The sequence below is a fragment of the Narcine bancroftii genome, chromosome 4 (assembly GCF_036971445.1).
Source record: "Narcine bancroftii isolate sNarBan1 chromosome 4, sNarBan1.hap1, whole genome shotgun sequence".
Classification (NCBI taxonomy): Eukaryota; Metazoa; Chordata; class Chondrichthyes; order Torpediniformes; family Narcinidae; genus Narcine; species Narcine bancroftii.
Window position 1 is genome coordinate 105,276,539 of NC_091472.1, and position 19,116 is coordinate 105,295,654.

At 39.4% G+C, this 19,116-nt stretch overlaps 1 protein-coding gene and 1 long non-coding RNA gene across 2 annotated transcripts in view; one reads left to right on the plus strand and one right to left on the minus strand.

The window, feature by feature from the left end:
• taf5l (TAF5-like RNA polymerase II, p300/CBP-associated factor (PCAF)-associated factor) overlaps positions 1-18,479 on the plus strand; it is a 33,205-nt gene extending 14,726 nt beyond the window's left edge. The window contains exons 4-5 of the mRNA XM_069932336.1: positions 497-1,221; positions 16,974-18,479. Coding sequence (XP_069788437.1) covers positions 497-1,221; positions 16,974-17,765 — 1,517 coding nt within the window. The 3' untranslated portion in view covers positions 17,766-18,479. The remainder of the gene's footprint in view (positions 1-496; positions 1,222-16,973) is intronic.
• LOC138760954 (uncharacterized) overlaps positions 548-19,116 on the minus strand; it is a 129,823-nt gene continuing 111,254 nt past the window's right edge. Inside the window, exon 3 of the long non-coding RNA XR_011355995.1 lies at positions 548-720. This is a non-coding gene — a long non-coding RNA (uncharacterized lncRNA). The remainder of the gene's footprint in view (positions 721-19,116) is intronic.

The following is a 19,116-nucleotide window of genomic DNA, read 5'->3' on the forward strand; positions in this document are numbered from 1 at the left end:
TTAGATGATAATAAACTTGACATCTGTTCCACATTGCCATGTGAAACTTTAATGAATATAGAGCAGAATGCTTAGCATAGCGGTTAGCGCAATGCTGTTATAGCGGGAGTGACCCAGGTTCTAATACAGTGCTGACTGTAAGGAGTTTTAAATTCTTCATGTGTCTGCGTGGGATTCCATTGGGCGCTCCAGTTTCCTCCCATCTTTAAAAACAGGTTAGTTGGGTAGCATAGGGTCATGGGCTGGAAGGGCCTGTTAATCTGCTGTATATCTAAATAATTAAATATATGGAATTTGTCTCAGTTGTATTTTCCACAATTTTGGGAATATCTGTAGGTGATTACCATTTCCTTGCATTGTTCATGCTTTGTGCACTGAGCAATGGGTTTTAGTTCATGACTTGTGACACGACCTGCCTATGAGCAGAGATGTGCAGTATAGAGGAGAGTGGTTGTTCTTTGGGCTCATTCCCTCACCATCACATTTCTAATTCCAGATACAGAATCAAAGTACTGCCGAGAAGTAAAACAACTACTCTACCCTTTATTTGTTTACCTCCATCTTGACATGGTACACAGTGGTTTGAAGAGTGCAGCAGACGGCTTCTACAGTCGCTTCCATGGAATGTTCCAACAGCACGCAGATCAAAAGGACATCATGGAACAGCTGCGGAGTACTCTGAACAGCCAGGATATTTATTCAAACTCCAAGCTGCGGACTCTGATGGAAAACAAGTATGTAGTTAGCCTTACTGAAGAAAGTTACAACTATCTACTCCGCTTCCTCCAGAGTGACAACAACAGTACTTTATGCAAGGTTTTGGCCTTGCGCATTCATTTGGATGTGCAGTGTTCTCAACAGACTGGCTACCAACTGTACAGTGTCGGAGCCCTATCTCGAAGCGAGGGGGTGGGCTTGGAGCCTTCAGAGATACCCTCTGCTATGTTGCAGAATGAAGCAGCACTGGAGATGTTGCAAGACAGTATAAAACGAGTGAAGGATGGGCCACCCTCTCTCACAACTATTTGTTTCTATGCTTTCTACAACACAGATCAGTTGCTCAATACTACAGAAATTTCACCCAACAATAAATTGCTCAGTGCTGGCTTTGACAATTCTTGTATTAAACTCTGGAGCTTGCGGCCAAAGAAACTTAAATTCGGGCCACAGCATGTGGATGTTTCTCGAATCAACCTTGCGTGTGATATCTTCGATAATGAGGTACAAATTTGTCCTATCTAGATTATGTGGTGACAGCAGAAAGCTAAATCCAACATTTCACATGAATCACTTTGGTAATCAATATACTGGTTATCAAGTTGATAAATATGTTGGGCATAGCAATTTATCAGGCTTGTCACCTGGTCTGTCTTGACCCATCTCCACGTGGTCTTGACTCCTCCATCTGGTTTGCTTTTAAAACTGACACCCCCTTCACTGTTCTTTCTCACAGCCCTAACCTGGAATGTTAACTGATTTTTCTTTTCACAGATGCTGGTCTCCTTGTTTTGTATTCACATATATTCTGCCCTGCTGAGCACATCCCAGTGGGCCAGACTCTGCAACATTACCTAGACCTCAATATTTGTAACACATGACTTGGTGGAGGTTTATAAAATCATATGGGGTGTTGGTAGGGTGAACGGTCATGATCCTTTCCCATGGTATGAGTGTCACACGCTGGAGGACGTAGGCATGGGATGAGGTGGAGGAAGTTTACGGGAGATGTGCAGAGCAAATATTTTATGTGGTGGTTACCTGGAATGAGCTGTCAGGAATAGTGCTGGAAACAATTCAGTCGTAGCATTCAAGAGACTTTATGACAGACATGAATGTGAAGGGAATAGAATATTCTGGATAATCTACAAGCAGCAGAGCTTTGGTTTCATTTGATGCCAAGTTGTGCAGACCACCTCTAACAGACCCATTGTCTACCAGATTGATAAATGCTGATCCAGATTGTTCAACTGAATGGCCTGTTAGACCACATCAGAGGTCATTAATTTTTTCTAGGTGATCAGACAGGGTAATGTCGATAGTTTCCCTCCTAGGAGGAAATTAATGAATCAGTTTGGAAATGCCTTTTTAAATTTTTATTTTGATCTTCCTAATTCCAACATGCTGTCGAGCAGCTTATTGCCATTTTGCTATAATAAAGTTATGGTAGTGTTTTGCTTTCTCACTCCAGTTCAACATGTTATCCAAAGCAACACCTTCAGTCAAAGTTGGTTTGGTGAAGTTCATATTCTTTAAAGACTTGGATAGAATTAATAGTCAACAGTTTTATTAAACAGTTGGCCTGCGATCTCACGTGTACAGGATGAGGAGATATTGATAAGCGTCTCGGTGACATCTTGTCCATTTGGCGTGGACCATAGGGCACAGGACGCCCTTGTTGGGAATTAAGTAGCTCAACACGAATAGTCAATAAAGCCCACGTTGGTTTTAACAAGCACTGGGACTTGTAGAGGGGAGGCAACTTGGGAGTTTCCTCTCAACGGCCAGTGCCCTCGATCCAAGGCGTGCATGGTGCATCTGTCAACAGAGGTGTAGGTTCAGGGCACTCCAGCCTCTGGGAAACCTCATGGGAAGCATGGCCGTGAACTGTTGCAAGAAGAAAGGGGGGATGAAGAGGAATAAGCGGCGCATGTTGCATCTGATTATCCTGGTAGGTGGATGTTATCGCTGCTGCTGCCTCCTGAGCAGGGAGGCAGAGTGGATGTGAGCTCCCCTTAATATGAGGAAGTTGATGTGGGGGGAGGGAAGAGATGAACACGCCAAAACCAATTCATCCTTAAAGTCATCTTTACCGGAGCGAATTAAAGGCTAGGGAAACTGCTTGACATCAAATATCGACAGCTCAAACCCCCAACTAATTAGTTTTATTAGAGTTAAATGTAGTGTGAGGTCATCTTATAAGAGCAAGATCAGTGTGCAAAGTAGTCTCCAAGGAATGACACCATTCAAACTGAGATATGGGGCTTGCCTCAAGATTGAGGGATAAGTGACAAGTAGTAGTTGTGGGAAAGTCAAACAGTTGAAAAGAAAAAACTCATGAAGTTCAGCAAGTGATGTTTGAGGATAAAATTATTGTTTTAATTTTCTTTCACAAAAATGCAGCTAAATGTAGTTTTAATTCTTGCAAAGTACTGTATCAGGAAAAAACTGGAGAATTAGAAGGTCATTTTGCTATAAATGCAAATCCGTCTGGAACAGTGGTTTTCAACCTTTTTCTTTCTGCTCACATACCACCTTAAACAATCCCTATGCCATCAGTGCTCTGTGATTAGTAAGGGATTGCTTAAGGTAGTATGTGAGTGGGAAGGGAAGGTTGAGAATCACTGCTCTAGACCCAATTGTTACTGAAATATTTTGCTTGAGAAAAATTGTCATTGGCTCATTTCCTTTGGAGTTATGAAACTGTGCACATAACGAGTCAATTAGGTACAATTATGGTTTTCAAACTTTTTCTTTCTTAAGCAATCCCTTATTAATCACAGAGCACCTATGGCATAGGGAATACTTAAAGTGGTATGTGAGTGTGGTATGCTCTGGAGTAACACAGCCCGTTTTGTCGTGTGCAAGGCTTGATGATGATATGTGAGTGGGGGAAGCTTATCAATTCGAGTTTTCACTGGAACACCAGAAATGCATTACTGTTTTTTTGGAAGGAATACGGTTGATCTTGTTGCTTGAACTTTTTCTGTGGATTGTTCTTTAATAAATTATCATCAGTTATATTCATACATTACATACTTCAAGCAGAGATAATCGAAAACTTAAATTACATAATGTCTATGTTTCAGTATTTCATTTATGGTAGCATCAGTGCTGCTCACTGTTCAACAACTGACACACCATCTGGCCCACGCATGGTAAAAGATTGCTCATTCCTGGTTTAGCATGTTGGAGAGTTGATAGTTGACCAACTTTGCATCTTGAAGCAACTGGTTTTCACTTGTATGCATGATGTTTTCTAACCATTGTAACTTGTCTAATAAGAAAAATGTGACAATAGCATTAAGCTAAAGTTATTTATAACAGCTTTAGAAGCAAGGATAGTAAAAATGAAGCAATCAAAGTAGATTGGTAGAAACATCCAATTTTTTTTAGACCTGTGGGTCCACAGAGAACCAGCAATCTGTGGGTGGTCCGTAGTGGGAAATTTTCCCACTAAAACAAAAAAATACCATTGAGGTCTGTGAAGAGGCTTGAGATTGCCAGTTCACTCCCCACAACTCCATTGGTGGTCCCAAGGTTTGTTATAGGTGACCAATGATAAATAATTAAGGAGGTCTGAAAATGAATAAAATTGGACATTCGCCTCTGTAGTGCATGGGTCACCTTTTTCTGACTGGATTGCATCTAACCTATTTCACCACTGGATACTTAAGTGGAAGGGCACAAATTGAAGGACAGATGCACTGAGGGATGGCTGGTTTGTGTAGAATAACCCTTTATACTTAAATAGGATTCCAACTTTGAAAAAAAACCCGCAGGAAATGGTTTGTACTTTGTTCTATCACTGAAAAATGTTGACATGAATTGATAAAATATTATTTTAAGTACTTTAAATATCTGATGAGAGACACTTCAAAAGCAAGTTGTCAGGGGAGGAGTCAGGTGATGGAGTAGTGGCCGGACGGAGAACTCCAGCCCTCTCCAGAAAAGTCAGGAAAAGCAAGAGAAAATACAAAGGCACAGAAATAAAAGTTAAAGAAAAGTGAGTATAAAGGTGGAAAGAAGATGGAGACAAAAGAAGAAAAATCAAAATCAACGGTAAGAAGAGAGGAAGAGAAGACAACGGAGGAAAAAGGTGAAGGCCTAACCTGTCCGAAGAGGCCCGCTGTGGAGAGAGGAGCCCGCTACCTCAGGTCGGTAGAAAAAGAACTACAACAATGGCTCACAGAGCCGAGTAAAGGTGCGCAACCGCGCATGCGCGATGCGCATGAAAAAAAACACACCGACGGGAGGGGGGACCAGCTGGGGAGTCGATCTCCACAGCCGGCAACGACAGCTGCAGAACACCTGCAGCAAGAAGAGACCACAGAAGACAATAGAAACAAGAAAGAAGAGAAGGAAAGGGCAACAAAGAAACAACAGATGGCCAACCCAGAGGAAGAATGCAGTGAAATAGATGAAGGGAAAGGCAAGGTAAAGGATATACTTGCTCTTGTTAGAGGATACATGGAGTCATTTAAAGAATGGCAAACACAGGAAATCAATGATTTAAGAAGAAGAATAAACAACACAGAAGAGAAAGTGAATAAAATAGATATGACCTTAACAGAAATGGGGAAAAAAATGGACAAGATGGAAGAACGGGCAGTAGCAGCAGAAATGGAGGTAGAAGACTTAAAAAAGAAATTGGAGGAATCTAATAAAAAAGTGATAGAGACACAAGAACTGTTAGCTCAGAAAATAGATATAATGGAAAATTATAACAGAAGAAATAACATAAAGATAGTGGGCCTTAAGGAAGATGAAGAAGGCAAGAATATGAGGGAGTTTATAAAAGAGTGGATCCCTAAGACCCTAGGATGTCCAGAACTACAGCAAGAAATGGAAATAGAAAGGGCACATAGAGCATTGGCCTCTAAACCACAACCACAACAAAAAACAAGATCTATTGTAGTAAAATTCCTAAGATATACTACAAGGGAAAAGGTACTGGAGAAGACGATGGAAAAAGTAAGAGAGGGCAACAAACCACTGGAGTATAAAGGGCAAAAAATCTTCATTTATCCAGATATAAGTTTTGAACTCCTAAAGAAGAGAAAAGAGTTCAATACAGCAAAGGCGATTTTATGGAAGAAAGGGTATAAATTTATACTGAAGCATCCTGCGGTATTGAAAATATTTATTCCAGGACAACAAAACAGACTGTTCTCTGATCCAGAAGAAGCACGAAAATTTGCAGAACAATTACAAAAATAGACTGAGGGATGAAGACGGGTAATGAGGGTAAAAATGACCACGATTGATATGTATGCGGGTAAAGAGGTATAAGAGTGAATAGAGACGATGGGCATACGTGAAAGTATCTGTAATTAGAGGAAAACATAGATAGTATAGACAAGAATTAATAAGGGAAGGTAATGGAATAGAGAGAATAAGGAGGGAATTAAAAGAGTGACCTTTGTGACATATGAAAAGTGAAATCTTTTCTGGGGGGGCTGGGTGGGGGAAAAGAGCGGTCACTGCAAAATCAGTTGACGCTTGCGAGTGGATTCGCAAATCCAAATGGAGAGGGGAGATGTGGTTGTCCGACAAGGGATAAAGGACAACTCAGGAGGGGAAGGGGAGATTGGGGATAAATAAGATAGAAATAGGAGAATAAGGAAAATGTTGGATGTTGTAGGAATGTTGTCTGGTAAAGAGTTGAAAATAAGAAAACAGAAATGGAAAAGGAGGAAAGGTAATGATGGAAAAACGGAAAGAGAAGATAAACAAAATATAAAATGGCTACGCTGAACTATATGACTTTAAATATTAATGGAATACATAACCAAATTAAAAGGAAGAAACTACTAAATTTACTGAAAAAGGAAAAAATAGATATAGCATTTGTCCAAGAAACACACTTAACTAAATTGGAGCACAAGAAATTAAAGAGAGATTGGGTAGGACATGTAACAGCAGCATCGTATAATTCAAAAGCAAGAGGAGTGGCTATATTAATTAGCAAAAATGTGCCATTTAAAATAGAAGAGGAAATAATAGATCCAGCAGGGAGGTATGTTATGATAAAATGTCAGATGTATTCGGAGCTTTGGAATCTACTTAATATATATTCACCTAACGAAGAAGAGCAAAAGTTGATGCAAGATATCTTTTTGAAGGTAGCTAATACGCAAGGGAACATACTAATAGGAGGGGATTTCAATCTGAATTTGGATCCAAATATGGATAAAACGGGGAAAAAAATTAACAGGAAGAACAAAGTAACCAAATTTATAATTAAATCAATGCAAGAAATGAAACTTGTGGACATATGGAGGAAACAAAACCCAAAAGAAAAGGAATACTCATACTACTCGACTAGACATAAAACATACTCAAGAATAGACCTATTTTTGTTATCAGCTAGTATGCAGGATAGAGTAAGAAAAACAGAATATAAAGCGAGAATGCTATCGGACCATTCACCCTTAATACTGACAGTAAAGCTAGAGGACATCCCTCCAAGAATGTATAGATGGAGATTAAACCCCATGCTACTTAAAAGACAGGATTTTAGAGAATTTATTGAAAAACAATTAAAAATGTATTTTGAAGTAAATACGTAATCAGTGGAAGATAAGTTTATACTATGGGACGCAATGAAAGCATTCATTAGAGGACAAATAATAAGTTATGCAACCAAGATGAAGAAGGACTATAATCAGGAAACAGCAGTTGGAAAGGGAAATAGTAAACATAGAAAAAAAATTAGCAATAAAGGAAGATACAACCAAAAGAAGAGAATTGGCGGATAAAAAAATAAAATATGAAGCATTACAAACATATAAGGTGGAGAAGAATATAATGAAGACAAAACAGAAATATTATGAACTAGGTGAAAAAACACAAAATCTTAGCATGGCAGCTTAAGACAGAGCAAACTAAGAAAATGGTATTGGCAACAAGGAAAAAAGACAAACAAATTACATATAATCCAAAAGAAATTAAGGAAAATTTCAGAATTCTATGAACAATTATACCAAACTGAAAACGAAGGGATAGAAGGGAAAATAGATGAATTTTTGACTAAAATTGAACTACCAAAACTACAAATAGAGGAACAAAATAAATTAACAGAACCATTTGGAACAGTAGAAATACAAGAGATAATAAAAAAATTACCAAATAATAAGACACCAGGAGAGGATGGACTCCCAATAGAATTCTACAAACCATTTCTTTCTTTGGCTTGGCTTCGCGGACGAAGATTTATGGAGGGGGTAAAAAGTCCACGTCAGCTGCAGGCTCGTTTGTGGCTGACAAGTCCGATGCGGGACAGGCAGACACGATTGCAGCGGTTGCAAGGGAAAATTGGTTGGTTGGGGTTGGGTGTTGGGTTTTTCCTCTTTTGCCTTTTGTCAGTGAGGTGGGCTCTGCGGTCTTCTTCAAAGGAGGTTGCTGCCCGCCAAACTGTGAGGCGCCAAGATGCACGGTTTGAGGTGTTATCAGCCCACTGGCGGTGGTCAATGTGGCAGGCACCAAGAGATTTCTTTCGGCAGTCCTTGTACCTTTTCTTTGGTGCACCTCTGTCACGGTGGCCAGTGGAGAGCTCGCCATATAACACGATCTTGGGAAGGCGATGGTCCTCCATTCTGGAGACGTGACCCATCCATCGCAGCTGGATCTTCAGCAGCGTGGACTCGATGCTGTCGACCTCTGCCATCTCGAGTACTTCGACGTTAGGGATGAAAGCGCTCCAATGGATGTTGAGGATGGAGCGGAGACAACGCTGGTGGACAAAACATTTAAAGACCTATTAATACCGCCCCTCCTGGATGTAATTAACCAGATTGATGAGACACAAAACTTACCAGATTCATGTAAAACAGCAATAATTACAGTGATACTAAAACAAGGGAAAGATCCACTCTCACCAGCGTCATATAGACCAATATCTTTGCTAAACACAGATTATAAGATAATAGCTAAACTATTAGCAAACAGATTAGCAGAACAGGTACCGAAAATGGTAAATTTAGACCAAACTGGATTTATCAAAAAAAGACGCACAACAGTCAATATTTGTAAATTTATTAACTTAATTCATGCAGTAGAAGGAAATAAAGCACCTGCAGTAGCAGTTGCTTTAGACGCAGAGAAGGCCTTCGACAGAGTAGAATGGAATTATTTGTTCAAAGTATTGCAAAAATTCAGTTTACCGGAGAAGTATATTAATTGGATTAAAGCATTATATAAGGGACCGTTAGCAAAAGTGACAGTAAATGGACATGTATCAAAGCAATTTAACTTAAGCAGGTCAACGCGGCAGGGATGCCCACTATCACCATTATTGTTTGCGCTAGCTATAGAACCACTAGCAGAATCGATAAGAATAGATAATAATATAAAAGGAATAAAAATAAAAGACAGGGAATATAAAATCAGTCTATTTGCGGATGATGTGATAGTGTACTTAACAGAACCAGAACTATCAATAAAAGAACTATATAAGAAATTGAAGGAATATGGAGAAGTGTCGGGATACAAGATAAACGTAAATAAAAGTGAAGCAATGCCTATGAATAATGCGGATTTCTCAAAATTTAAGAAGGAATCCCCATTCAGATGGCAAATGCAGGCAATAAGATACCGAGGTGTACAAATAAACAAAAATCTAGGCCAATTATATAAACTCAATTACAATCCACTAATGAAAAAATTACAGGACGATTTAGAGCATTGGAAAGAGCTACCACTAACACTGATAGGAAGGATAAACTGTATTAAAATGAACATTTTTCCAAAGATACTATACTTATTTCAGGCATTGCCAATACAACTGACAGAAAAATTCTTCAAAGAGTTAAAGAAAATAATAAGGAAATTTTTATGGAGAGGGGGGAAACCGAGGATAGCACTAGATAAATTAACAGAATGGTATAAACAAGGAGGCTTACAATTGCCAAACTTCAAAAATTATTATAGAGCCGCACAATTAAGGTACCTATCAGATTTTTATCAAACAAGGGAAAAACCAGACTGGATGAGATTAGAATTAGATAAAATAGGGGAAAAGATACCTGAACACATATTATATAAATGGGACGAAAAATTGGTACAACATAGAACTTCTCCAGTATTACACCATCTCCTCAATATATGGAAGAAGATTCATGTAGAAAGAAATAAAACAAATTATCAATTACCAAAACTAATACTGACGCAAAATAAGCTTCTCCCTTTTACAATAGACAACCTTTCCTTTAGAAAATGGGGAAAAAAAGGGATTAAAAGAATAGAAAATTGTTTTTCAGGAAGTAGATTCTTATCCTTTGAACAAATGAGAGATAAGTACAATATAACTGGAGATACAGCGCTGGCATATTACCAACTGAGATCCTACTTGAAAGATAAATTAGGAAGCAATTTGAGTTTACCAGAGGGAAGTAACCTTGAATATGTGATTACAGATACAATGTTAATCAAAAGATTTATAACAAATATTTATATTAAACTGCAAGAAAAGGAGAATGAGGAAACAAATGGTAAAACTAAACAAAAATGGGAACAAGATTTAAATATAAAGATAGAAAAGGAAACATGGGAGAAATTATGTTCTGGAACGATGAGAAATACAATAAATACGAGGCTGCGTATGATACAATATAATTGGTTACACAGACTATACATTACACTGCAAAAGTTAAATAAATGGGACCCAACAGTATCTGATAGATGTTTTCGATGTAAAAAAGAAAGGGGAACAACAATTCATGGAATCTGGACATGTGAGAGAGTAGAAAAATTTTGGGATGATCTCAATCAGATATTAAATAAAATAACAGAAAACAATATACCAAAGAATCCAGAGATCTTTCTCCTAAGTAACATAAAAAACAAAGAATTTGGAATTGACTTGGAAGATACACAAAAAAGATTTGTTAAGATAGCCCTAGCCGTAGCAAAAAAATGTATTATGTCAACCTGGAAATTGGAAGATAATTTGAAAATACAACAATGGTATATAGAAATGAATAAATGTATTCCATTAGAAAAAATAACATATAGTTTAAGAAATAATATTGAAATATTCGAACAAGTATGCGAGCCTTACATTAAATACAATAGCGAAAACCTACCGGGAACAAACATTACCTAAGTTGATGGAAGGAGAAGAAAAGAAAAGAATGGACTCAGTAGAATTTCTGGTGTATTTTTGTTGAATGACAACATTGTCTGACTGACTTAATGCAACCTAGATTGTATACCTAAAATGGATGAGAGGGGGGGGGTGGCTTGGGAGGAGGGAGGGGGGGGGGGAGAAAAAGTCACTGTATATGTGTGAAAATGAAAAAGTGTATATCATGGCTAACGTGTTTTATGGTGTGAAAAATAAAAAAATTTTAAAAAATTTAAAAGCAAGTTGTCAGAAAGCCATCAGCAGTTGGGAATGGATCAGAAAATCTTCCAGTTGAGAACTGATCATTATCTGCAACCTGCTGCTCTTCCTCTCAACCTTTGAGGCCTCCTGTAAAGTGTGGCCATAGAAATAAAAATAGTTGCCCTCCAGTGCCTTTAAAAAAAACTTTCATAAGCCTATGCCATCTATACTCCCCTACCTTGGGAAAACAATTGTGACTATTCACTTTCTTTTCCCCTCAGTATTTTATATACCTCTATACCCTGTAATATCCTTCAGCTTACTGCACTCGAGAGAAAAAATTCCAAGCCTATCCAGCCTCTCTATGAAATTTGAGCTTTGAGCTTTCTAGTTCCAGTAATAGCATCATGAATTTTTTTTTTTTTTTTTTTTTTTTTTTTTTTTTTGCACCCTTTTCAACTTAATATCATTCTGTAACTGGGTGATCACAACTACACACTAGTCTCACCAGCATCTTGTACAGCTGTAACATGACATCCCAACTCCTCCACTCAATGCCGACCGTTAAAGGCACCTTCCTGCCTACCTGTCTTGTCACTTTCAGGGAATTGTGATTCTGTACCCTTAAGACTCTTTGTTCCACAACACTGTCCTGGGCCATAGCATTCACCATGCAAGTCTTGCCCTGGTTTAATTTGACAAAATACAATACTTTGCCCTTGTCTGAGTTAGATTTGATCTGCCAATCATTTGCCCACATCCGCAGTTAATCTAGATCTTGTTGTAATCTTCGATAACTTTTCTGACCATCAGTCATGGTGTCATCTGCAAGCTTAATAACCATGTTAACATCCAAATATCAGTGACATCAATGGACCAGCCCGAATCCCTGCAGCACACCATTTTTTCACAGGCCTCCAATCTGAAAAACAGCCCTCTACATCCACTCTTTCCATTGAGGCAATGTTGACTCCAGTGGGCTATTTCATCCTGGATTCCATGCAATCTAACATTCCAGAGCAGCCTACCATGTGTGATTTTTGTCAAAAGCCATATTCACTACCATACTCTCATCAATCCTCTTCAAATAAAACTCAAATCAAATTTGTGAGACACTATTTCCCCACAAATAAAGCGATGCTGACTATTCCTGATCACGTTTTACAAATGCTGATAAATCCTGTCCATCTGCGTCCACTTCAGTAACTTTCCCACTACTAATGTTAGGCTTACTGGCCTGGAGTTTCCTGGCTCAACCTTCCAGCCCTTGAATAAAGGTGCAACATTGGCATTTTCCAATCATCCAGTACTTGGCTAAAGATGACACAAATATCTCTCCAGGGCCCCTGTAATTTTTTTCCTTGGTTCTCAATGTATTGTGATATACGGTCAGGCCTTTGGAGTAATTAAGCCTAATATTTTTTGAGACATCCAGTGGATTCTCTTGTAATGTGGTTATATTCATTATTTCTCTTAATTCTAGAACTCCCATGATCTTCATGGTAAATACAGATAATTAGTATTAATTCAGGACCTTGCTGGTCTCTTGCTCCACTTCCAGATGATCACGTCTCCCAAGATGCCTTTAATGAACCAGATGAGGCCTCAGGGGAAAAAAAAATACAGTCACGTTCATCGCGATGACTATTGCTCATCACTCCAGTTAACAGATTGTCTCTGAATCCGTGGCCTTGGAATACTAATCCAGCCATTTTTGTATGGTTGCATAGCCCAGTTGTGCATTGCTCAATTGCATGTAAAGATTAACAAAGTCTTGGAGCTTTCCAAAGTAAACAGATTACGATATTTAAAGGAGTAAAGTTTTCAGAAATGTTTTCATAGGAGTTAAAGTGGACACCTCTTTGAACAGGATGCAGAGTTGGATTGCGATGTAGCAGATAGAGTTCATTCCAGATCAGTGTAAAGTGATGCATTTTGGAAGGTTGAAGTTGAAGGCGGGGGACACTGAACAGTGTGGAAGAATGGAGAGATCTTGGGGTAGAGGTTCACAAATCCCTCAAGATTGCCACATCAGTTGATAGGGGGTGTTGGCCTTCATTATTTGGGGGATTGAGTTCAAGAGCCATGAGGCTATGGTGCAGTTCAAAAACTGGTTAGACCTTACTTGAGTATTGCTTTTTTGGAGATCATGCAAAGGAGACTGACCAGAATGTTGCTTGGATTGAAGAACATGTCACGTGAAGCAAAGTTAAAAGAACTAGGGCTTTTTTCTTTAGAATGACGAAGAATGAGAGGTGACTTAATGGAGGTATAAAAGAATATGAATGAACACGACATGGTGGACAGTTAGCACCTTTTTCCTGAGGTGAGAATAGCAATACCAGATGGTTTAGGGCAAATGCAAGTTTTTTTTAAAACTCAGACCCTGGTGGGTGCCTGGAATGCATTACTATGGTTGGTGGAGGCTGGTGCAATAGGGATATTGAAAAGTCTCTTAGATGAGCACATAGTTGCAAGAAAAATAGAGGGTTATGCATATGAGGTAGGGAAACTCAAATTGTCATGGAGTAGGTTTGCATAGATTGGCACAACCACATGGGCTGAAGAACCTGTATGGTGCTGTCATGTTCTATTAAGTTGTTTCACCCCACATCCTTGTATGCAGATTGTATTCCAAATGTCACATTTCAAAGCCTCTTGTGCTTACTTAGTGCCTGAGCCACATGATGAATTTGTTAAAATATAAGTGTCTTGAACAAAGATACAATTGAGAGTGCAAACTCATTTCCTGCAGTGAGCATTCCCAATGTTACTTCAAGTGATGTTCAAGGGCCAACATGCATGAGTTTTAAATTTTGCTAAACAATATGTGGGGTGGGAATGTGCACATTAACAATTTTTACTCAGTGGTTAAGCTTTGTAATTTGTTGATGTAGGGGTGGTGGAAAGAGTGGGATGGGGAATGGGACTGAAGGGCTTGCTCGGCTAGGAGCAGGCCTAATCTTGATGGGCTGAATAGCTATTCCATGATAGGATTCTAATTCCTGACACCTATTCATATGAAATTCCAGGCCTTTTGTTTTAAGTGAACACCACAATGCTTAACCTGATTTCTTGAAGCAGTGACTAATTCACAAATGCTGGACTTGCTGTGTGACACACGCTAACTCAATTTCAGCTTTAATGTTCCTTCCTGAGTCCTGCAATTTCGTGAGATGATGAAATCTGGTTTCACCCTTGAAAACCTGAAGTCTGCAAAGATGATGTGTGGAAAATGTTTCTTTGCAATGCTTCAGCATTTTTTAAATCAAAGACTGTTTTCCCTTGTCCTTATTTTCTTCTATTTCACCAGGGCCATCTAATAGTGGCAGCAGATTTAATTGTACAAAATATAGTCTCGTGCAACTAATTTATGCTGGTGAGATGCACTGTCACCAGAATGATCCATCATACCTTCCCCATTCCACATATGCTAAGTATTTGAAATAGTTTATGTACATTTTCCCATATTTGCAAAGGGTTTAGTGATAAAATTGTGGGAGCTTTACCAAACCTTGTTCTCCAGTGAAATGAGAGCATTAGGGGTAGTTTGAGAGTGGTATACCGATGTTGTAGGCTCCAATCTCTGTGAGTCGTCTACGCATTGAAGATTTCTATTTGAAATCCATGATACAAGAGCTGCATTTTCACATTTGTGCCTTGAATGCTGAAATATAAATAGGGCTCACCCATCTTCTGGATGTATATTTGTGTCTGAGAGTAAGAGACCACACTTGTGCAGTGTTGCTGCTCAAAGCTTATTGGGTTGAGTCCTAAAAAGGATGAGGGAGTTTTCATTGAACCAAACCAAATGTTGAAAGTACCAGATAGTATGGATGCGGGGAAGATGGTTCAAGTAGTGGTAGTCTTGAACCAGAGAGCACAGCCTCAGAATTAAAGGACATCCCTTTGGCTGAAGACACTTCTCCTTTGTTCTAGAGGGTAGGGAATCTGGAATTCATTGTCACAGACAGCTGTGAAGGCTAAGTCACTGGGGAGATTTAAAGCAGAAATTGGTAGTTTCTTGATTTATAAAGATGTCAAAGGTTGTGGTGAGGAGGCAGGAGAGTGGGGTTGAGAGGAAAGATGCATCAGCCATGATTTGAATGGTGGAGCAGAATTGATGAGAGTGACATGAATCATTCAGTCACTTGAAAATACTTTTCTAAAACATACTTTTTTTGAAATGGACAGGAATGAGTTCGCTTAATTTTTGTCACATTTCCAATCATCCTTTGTTATCTCTGCATGGACCACTCTTTCCCCCCCCCCCCCCCCCCCCTCCCTGGTATGTTCATCCCAACTTGATTTCTGCTTTCTGTTCCCTTACCACTGTAAGAGGGTCCCCTGATCCTCCTGTCCTATTCCCCAACAAGTTCCAGCTGCTCATCATCCCTTCATTTATCTGGTTCCACTCACACCTTTCTTATCTGTTTCCAACATCTGGCACCTTTTGTGTCTCCACGAATCACATTCCAGGTTCTGTCCCTCCCTCGACTCCACTCTTCTACCTGGTTTCATCTGCCAATCATATCCCTCCTCATGTGGTCCCACCAATTGCCTGACAGCCCCTTTCTCACCTCTCACTCTCCCCTCAACACCTTTGGTTCTGATGCAGGATCTTGATTCAACATTGACCATCCATTTGCCTCCACGGATGCTTCCTGACCTGTTGAGTTCCTCCAGAAAGTTATTTTTGCTTTCGACTTCTATCAGTTTTGGCTTTGCAGTTGGGAGACTTGTACTTCTGCACTAGGAATTGTGCTTCTGACTGTTCACTCCTTGGAGGCTGTACTGGCTTGTTTATCTTGGTCCTTGCCCCTGATACATCAGCATTATGAGAGTATGGTGAGCAAGACTGGTGTTGGGTTCATATCATTTCAATGCCTGACTGCACACAATTTGCAGGGCAATCAAAAGGAAGATGTAGAGGCTTTGGATATGGTGCAGATGAGATTTACCAGGATGTTGCCTGGATTGGAGAACATTGTCATTTGAAGCAAAGTTGACAGAGTTCACCCTTTTCAGTGACAAAGGATGAGAGATGACTTAATAGATGTTCTGTATATAATCGATCCCTTATAATAGTTGACCCTTTTTTTGGTCCAAAATTTGTGGTTTTTTGTATGACCTGTGTAAAGGTTGGCCCTTTCTTTCTCACCCCACCCCCTTATTTTTGGCCCTGCCCAACCAAGCTACGGCACCATGGACTTGCCACCTGGTCTTGGCTATCCAAGCTCCCTATGCCTTGAATGACGCACGCAGGTACTTGTCACTGTCAAAACCATGACTTGTGTAATAGTTGCTCTCTGTCCCCCAAATTTGTCCTGAAAAATTGGTCCCAAAAAATTTGACTATTGTGCAAGTATATTACAGTGTACAAAATTATGAAGATGCTTAATTATGGGGGAGCGATAGCAAATAGCAGAGGACATGTGTTGAATGTGTAAGCTTTGGGGAGATGACACCAGTAACTTTTTTTTACTGCACAGTGGTGGGTGTTTTGGAAACTATTGCTGGAGGTAGTGATGGAGATGTACAACAAGGAGGTTCAGAAGACTCAGATGGACACATGGATGAAAGATAAATGGAGGGTAATGGGTGCGAGCTGGGGAAAAATTAAATTGTTGTGGAGTCGGTCAACATCATAGGCTGAAGGCCCTGTACTGTGCTGTAATGTTATGTTCTAAAATACATCTTAATGAGCTTGTTAAGCCAAAGATTGGTTTGAATTAGATGCATGATCTTAATCATTTTCCATCCTTAACAGTTGTTAGGATGATTTAAAGACTATCTACATCATTGTGAAGTTAAATCCTTCACTGGATTATTTGAAAAGAACTTTGAATGCATGCATGAGTAATTGACGGGCAGTGTTAAATTTGGTTTTTGTGATCCTGTTATTTGTTTTTGTCTGTTTTTACTGCAGGTTGTAGATGATATGGGCAGCGAAATGAAGATCCTGAGAGGGCACTGTGGTCCTGTCTATGGTACCAAGTTTCTCTCTGATAATTCTGGACTTTTGTCATGTTCAGAAGACACGTCAATTCGATACTGGGATTTGTGCAGTTTTAAAAACACTGCTTTATATCGAGGTCATGCTTATCCAGTCTGGGACATTGATGTTAGTCCCTTGAGCCTTTACTTTGTCAGTGGATCACATGATCGGACTGCAAGACTTTGGGCACTTGACAGAACGTACCCACTACGCATTTACGCAGGTCACTTAGCAGATGTAGACTGTGTAAAGTTTCATCCAAACTCGAATTATTTGGCCACAGGCTCGATAGATAAAACTGTGCGGCTGTGGAGTACTCAGCAAGGAAACACAGTTCGGCTCTTCACAGGACATCGTGGCCCTGTGCTATCACTGGCCTTTTCTCCGAATGGGAAGTACTTGGCTTCAGCAGGTGAAGATCAGCGACTGAAGTTGTGGGACTTAGCATCAGGTACTTTATTCAAAGAGCTGAGGGGGCATACTGACAACATAATTAGCCTTGCATTTAGTCCAGATAGCAGCCTGATTGTTTCTGCATCAGTTGACAATTCTGTCCGAGTCTGGGATATTCGTAACACTTACTCCAGTTCGTCAGTGGATGGTTCTTCCAATGAGCTGGTGGGTGTATATACAGGACAAAGCAGTAATCTTTTGAGTGTTCAGTTCATGTCCTGTAATCTGGTGTTGGTTACTGGTGTTGCACAGGAGAAAAAAGAAACATAAACATAAGTGATCAATTCTAGTGGAAATAAATTACTAGAAAAATAAGTCACATGTGGACCACATGTTTCAAGTGCATTGTTCTGGCTTGCCTTGGTCACATATGATATGTGTATCCTCCTGGCTTGCATGGACAACATCCTGTGGCAGCCTAAAACATAAACTGTAGCACAATTTTCCCAGTATTTAGATAGGAAGGAGCATAGTGGGGCCAGTGCACATGGTTATCCTCTTGCCAGCCTGTATCTGTTTCGGCTGAGTGCCCTGTGAAATTTCTGGATCACTCAGTTTGTAGCCCTGTGCAGGTCCACTAGGCAAATAAGTGAAGGTCAATGCAAGGCTAGGTGATGATGCAGATTTGTATTACTGTCTTGCTATGACATTCAAAATGTGAATCGGACACTTTCCAGTGTTGGTGATTGTATGTACATCTGTAGAATGGATGACACCACTTGTGTACAATCAGCCAAAAGGTGACTAGAATGTTCTTGTTGTAATTTATTTTGTTTGATCTTGTTAGATCAGTCAGAATCCCAGTTTTCTTCTGTTACACTAGCCTAGATGTTTAACTATGAATTTTCTGGTTAATACACTTGTATGACAGAGTTCAGTTGTGATTAATCCACAAATGTTGTAATCTGTGAAATGTTCTTGTATTTGAAATCAGTTATTTGAAAATAATCCAGTTCTTCAATAAACAGCCATGGGTCTTTTGGAGATTACATGAACCTTTCTATCTTCAGAAAAACATTACATTATTGTCAAACTACAAATTAAAGTCTGTTTTGCACACAGATAAATGTTTTCTGCCTTGTAATACAACTTGTTTTCAGTAAATGACCTCGACATGATCAACGTTTCAAGATCTAGGCAACATTCAGTATGGGTTGAATGGTGGCAAGTAACATTCATGCCATAGATCCTCAGCAATGACCATCTGCAAAGAGACATTATAACCACTTCCCCATGATATTTATAACATTACCAACAGAATTCCCCCATCAATATAGGTTCACTACTGACCTGAAATCCAACTGAACTAGCCTCTGTGATTACATGAACAGATCAGTCTGAGTATCCCTTGATACATGCCTGCTGCTGCTCCAAAGCTTTTCTATCCCTAGCAAGGCACATGTCAATAATGAAATGGAATATTCTCTCACCTGAACATGTGCATTTTGATTAAGCAACTGACTTCATTATTACTCTTTCCACCACCTTAAACATCTATTCTTTTCACCACTGGCAGATCAAAGGCTCAAGGTGCCTGGAAACACTATTTGCAGAATATCCTCCCAATTTGCTCACTGATCTGAATCGAGAATGTATTGCTGGTCCTTAATTGTCATGGAGT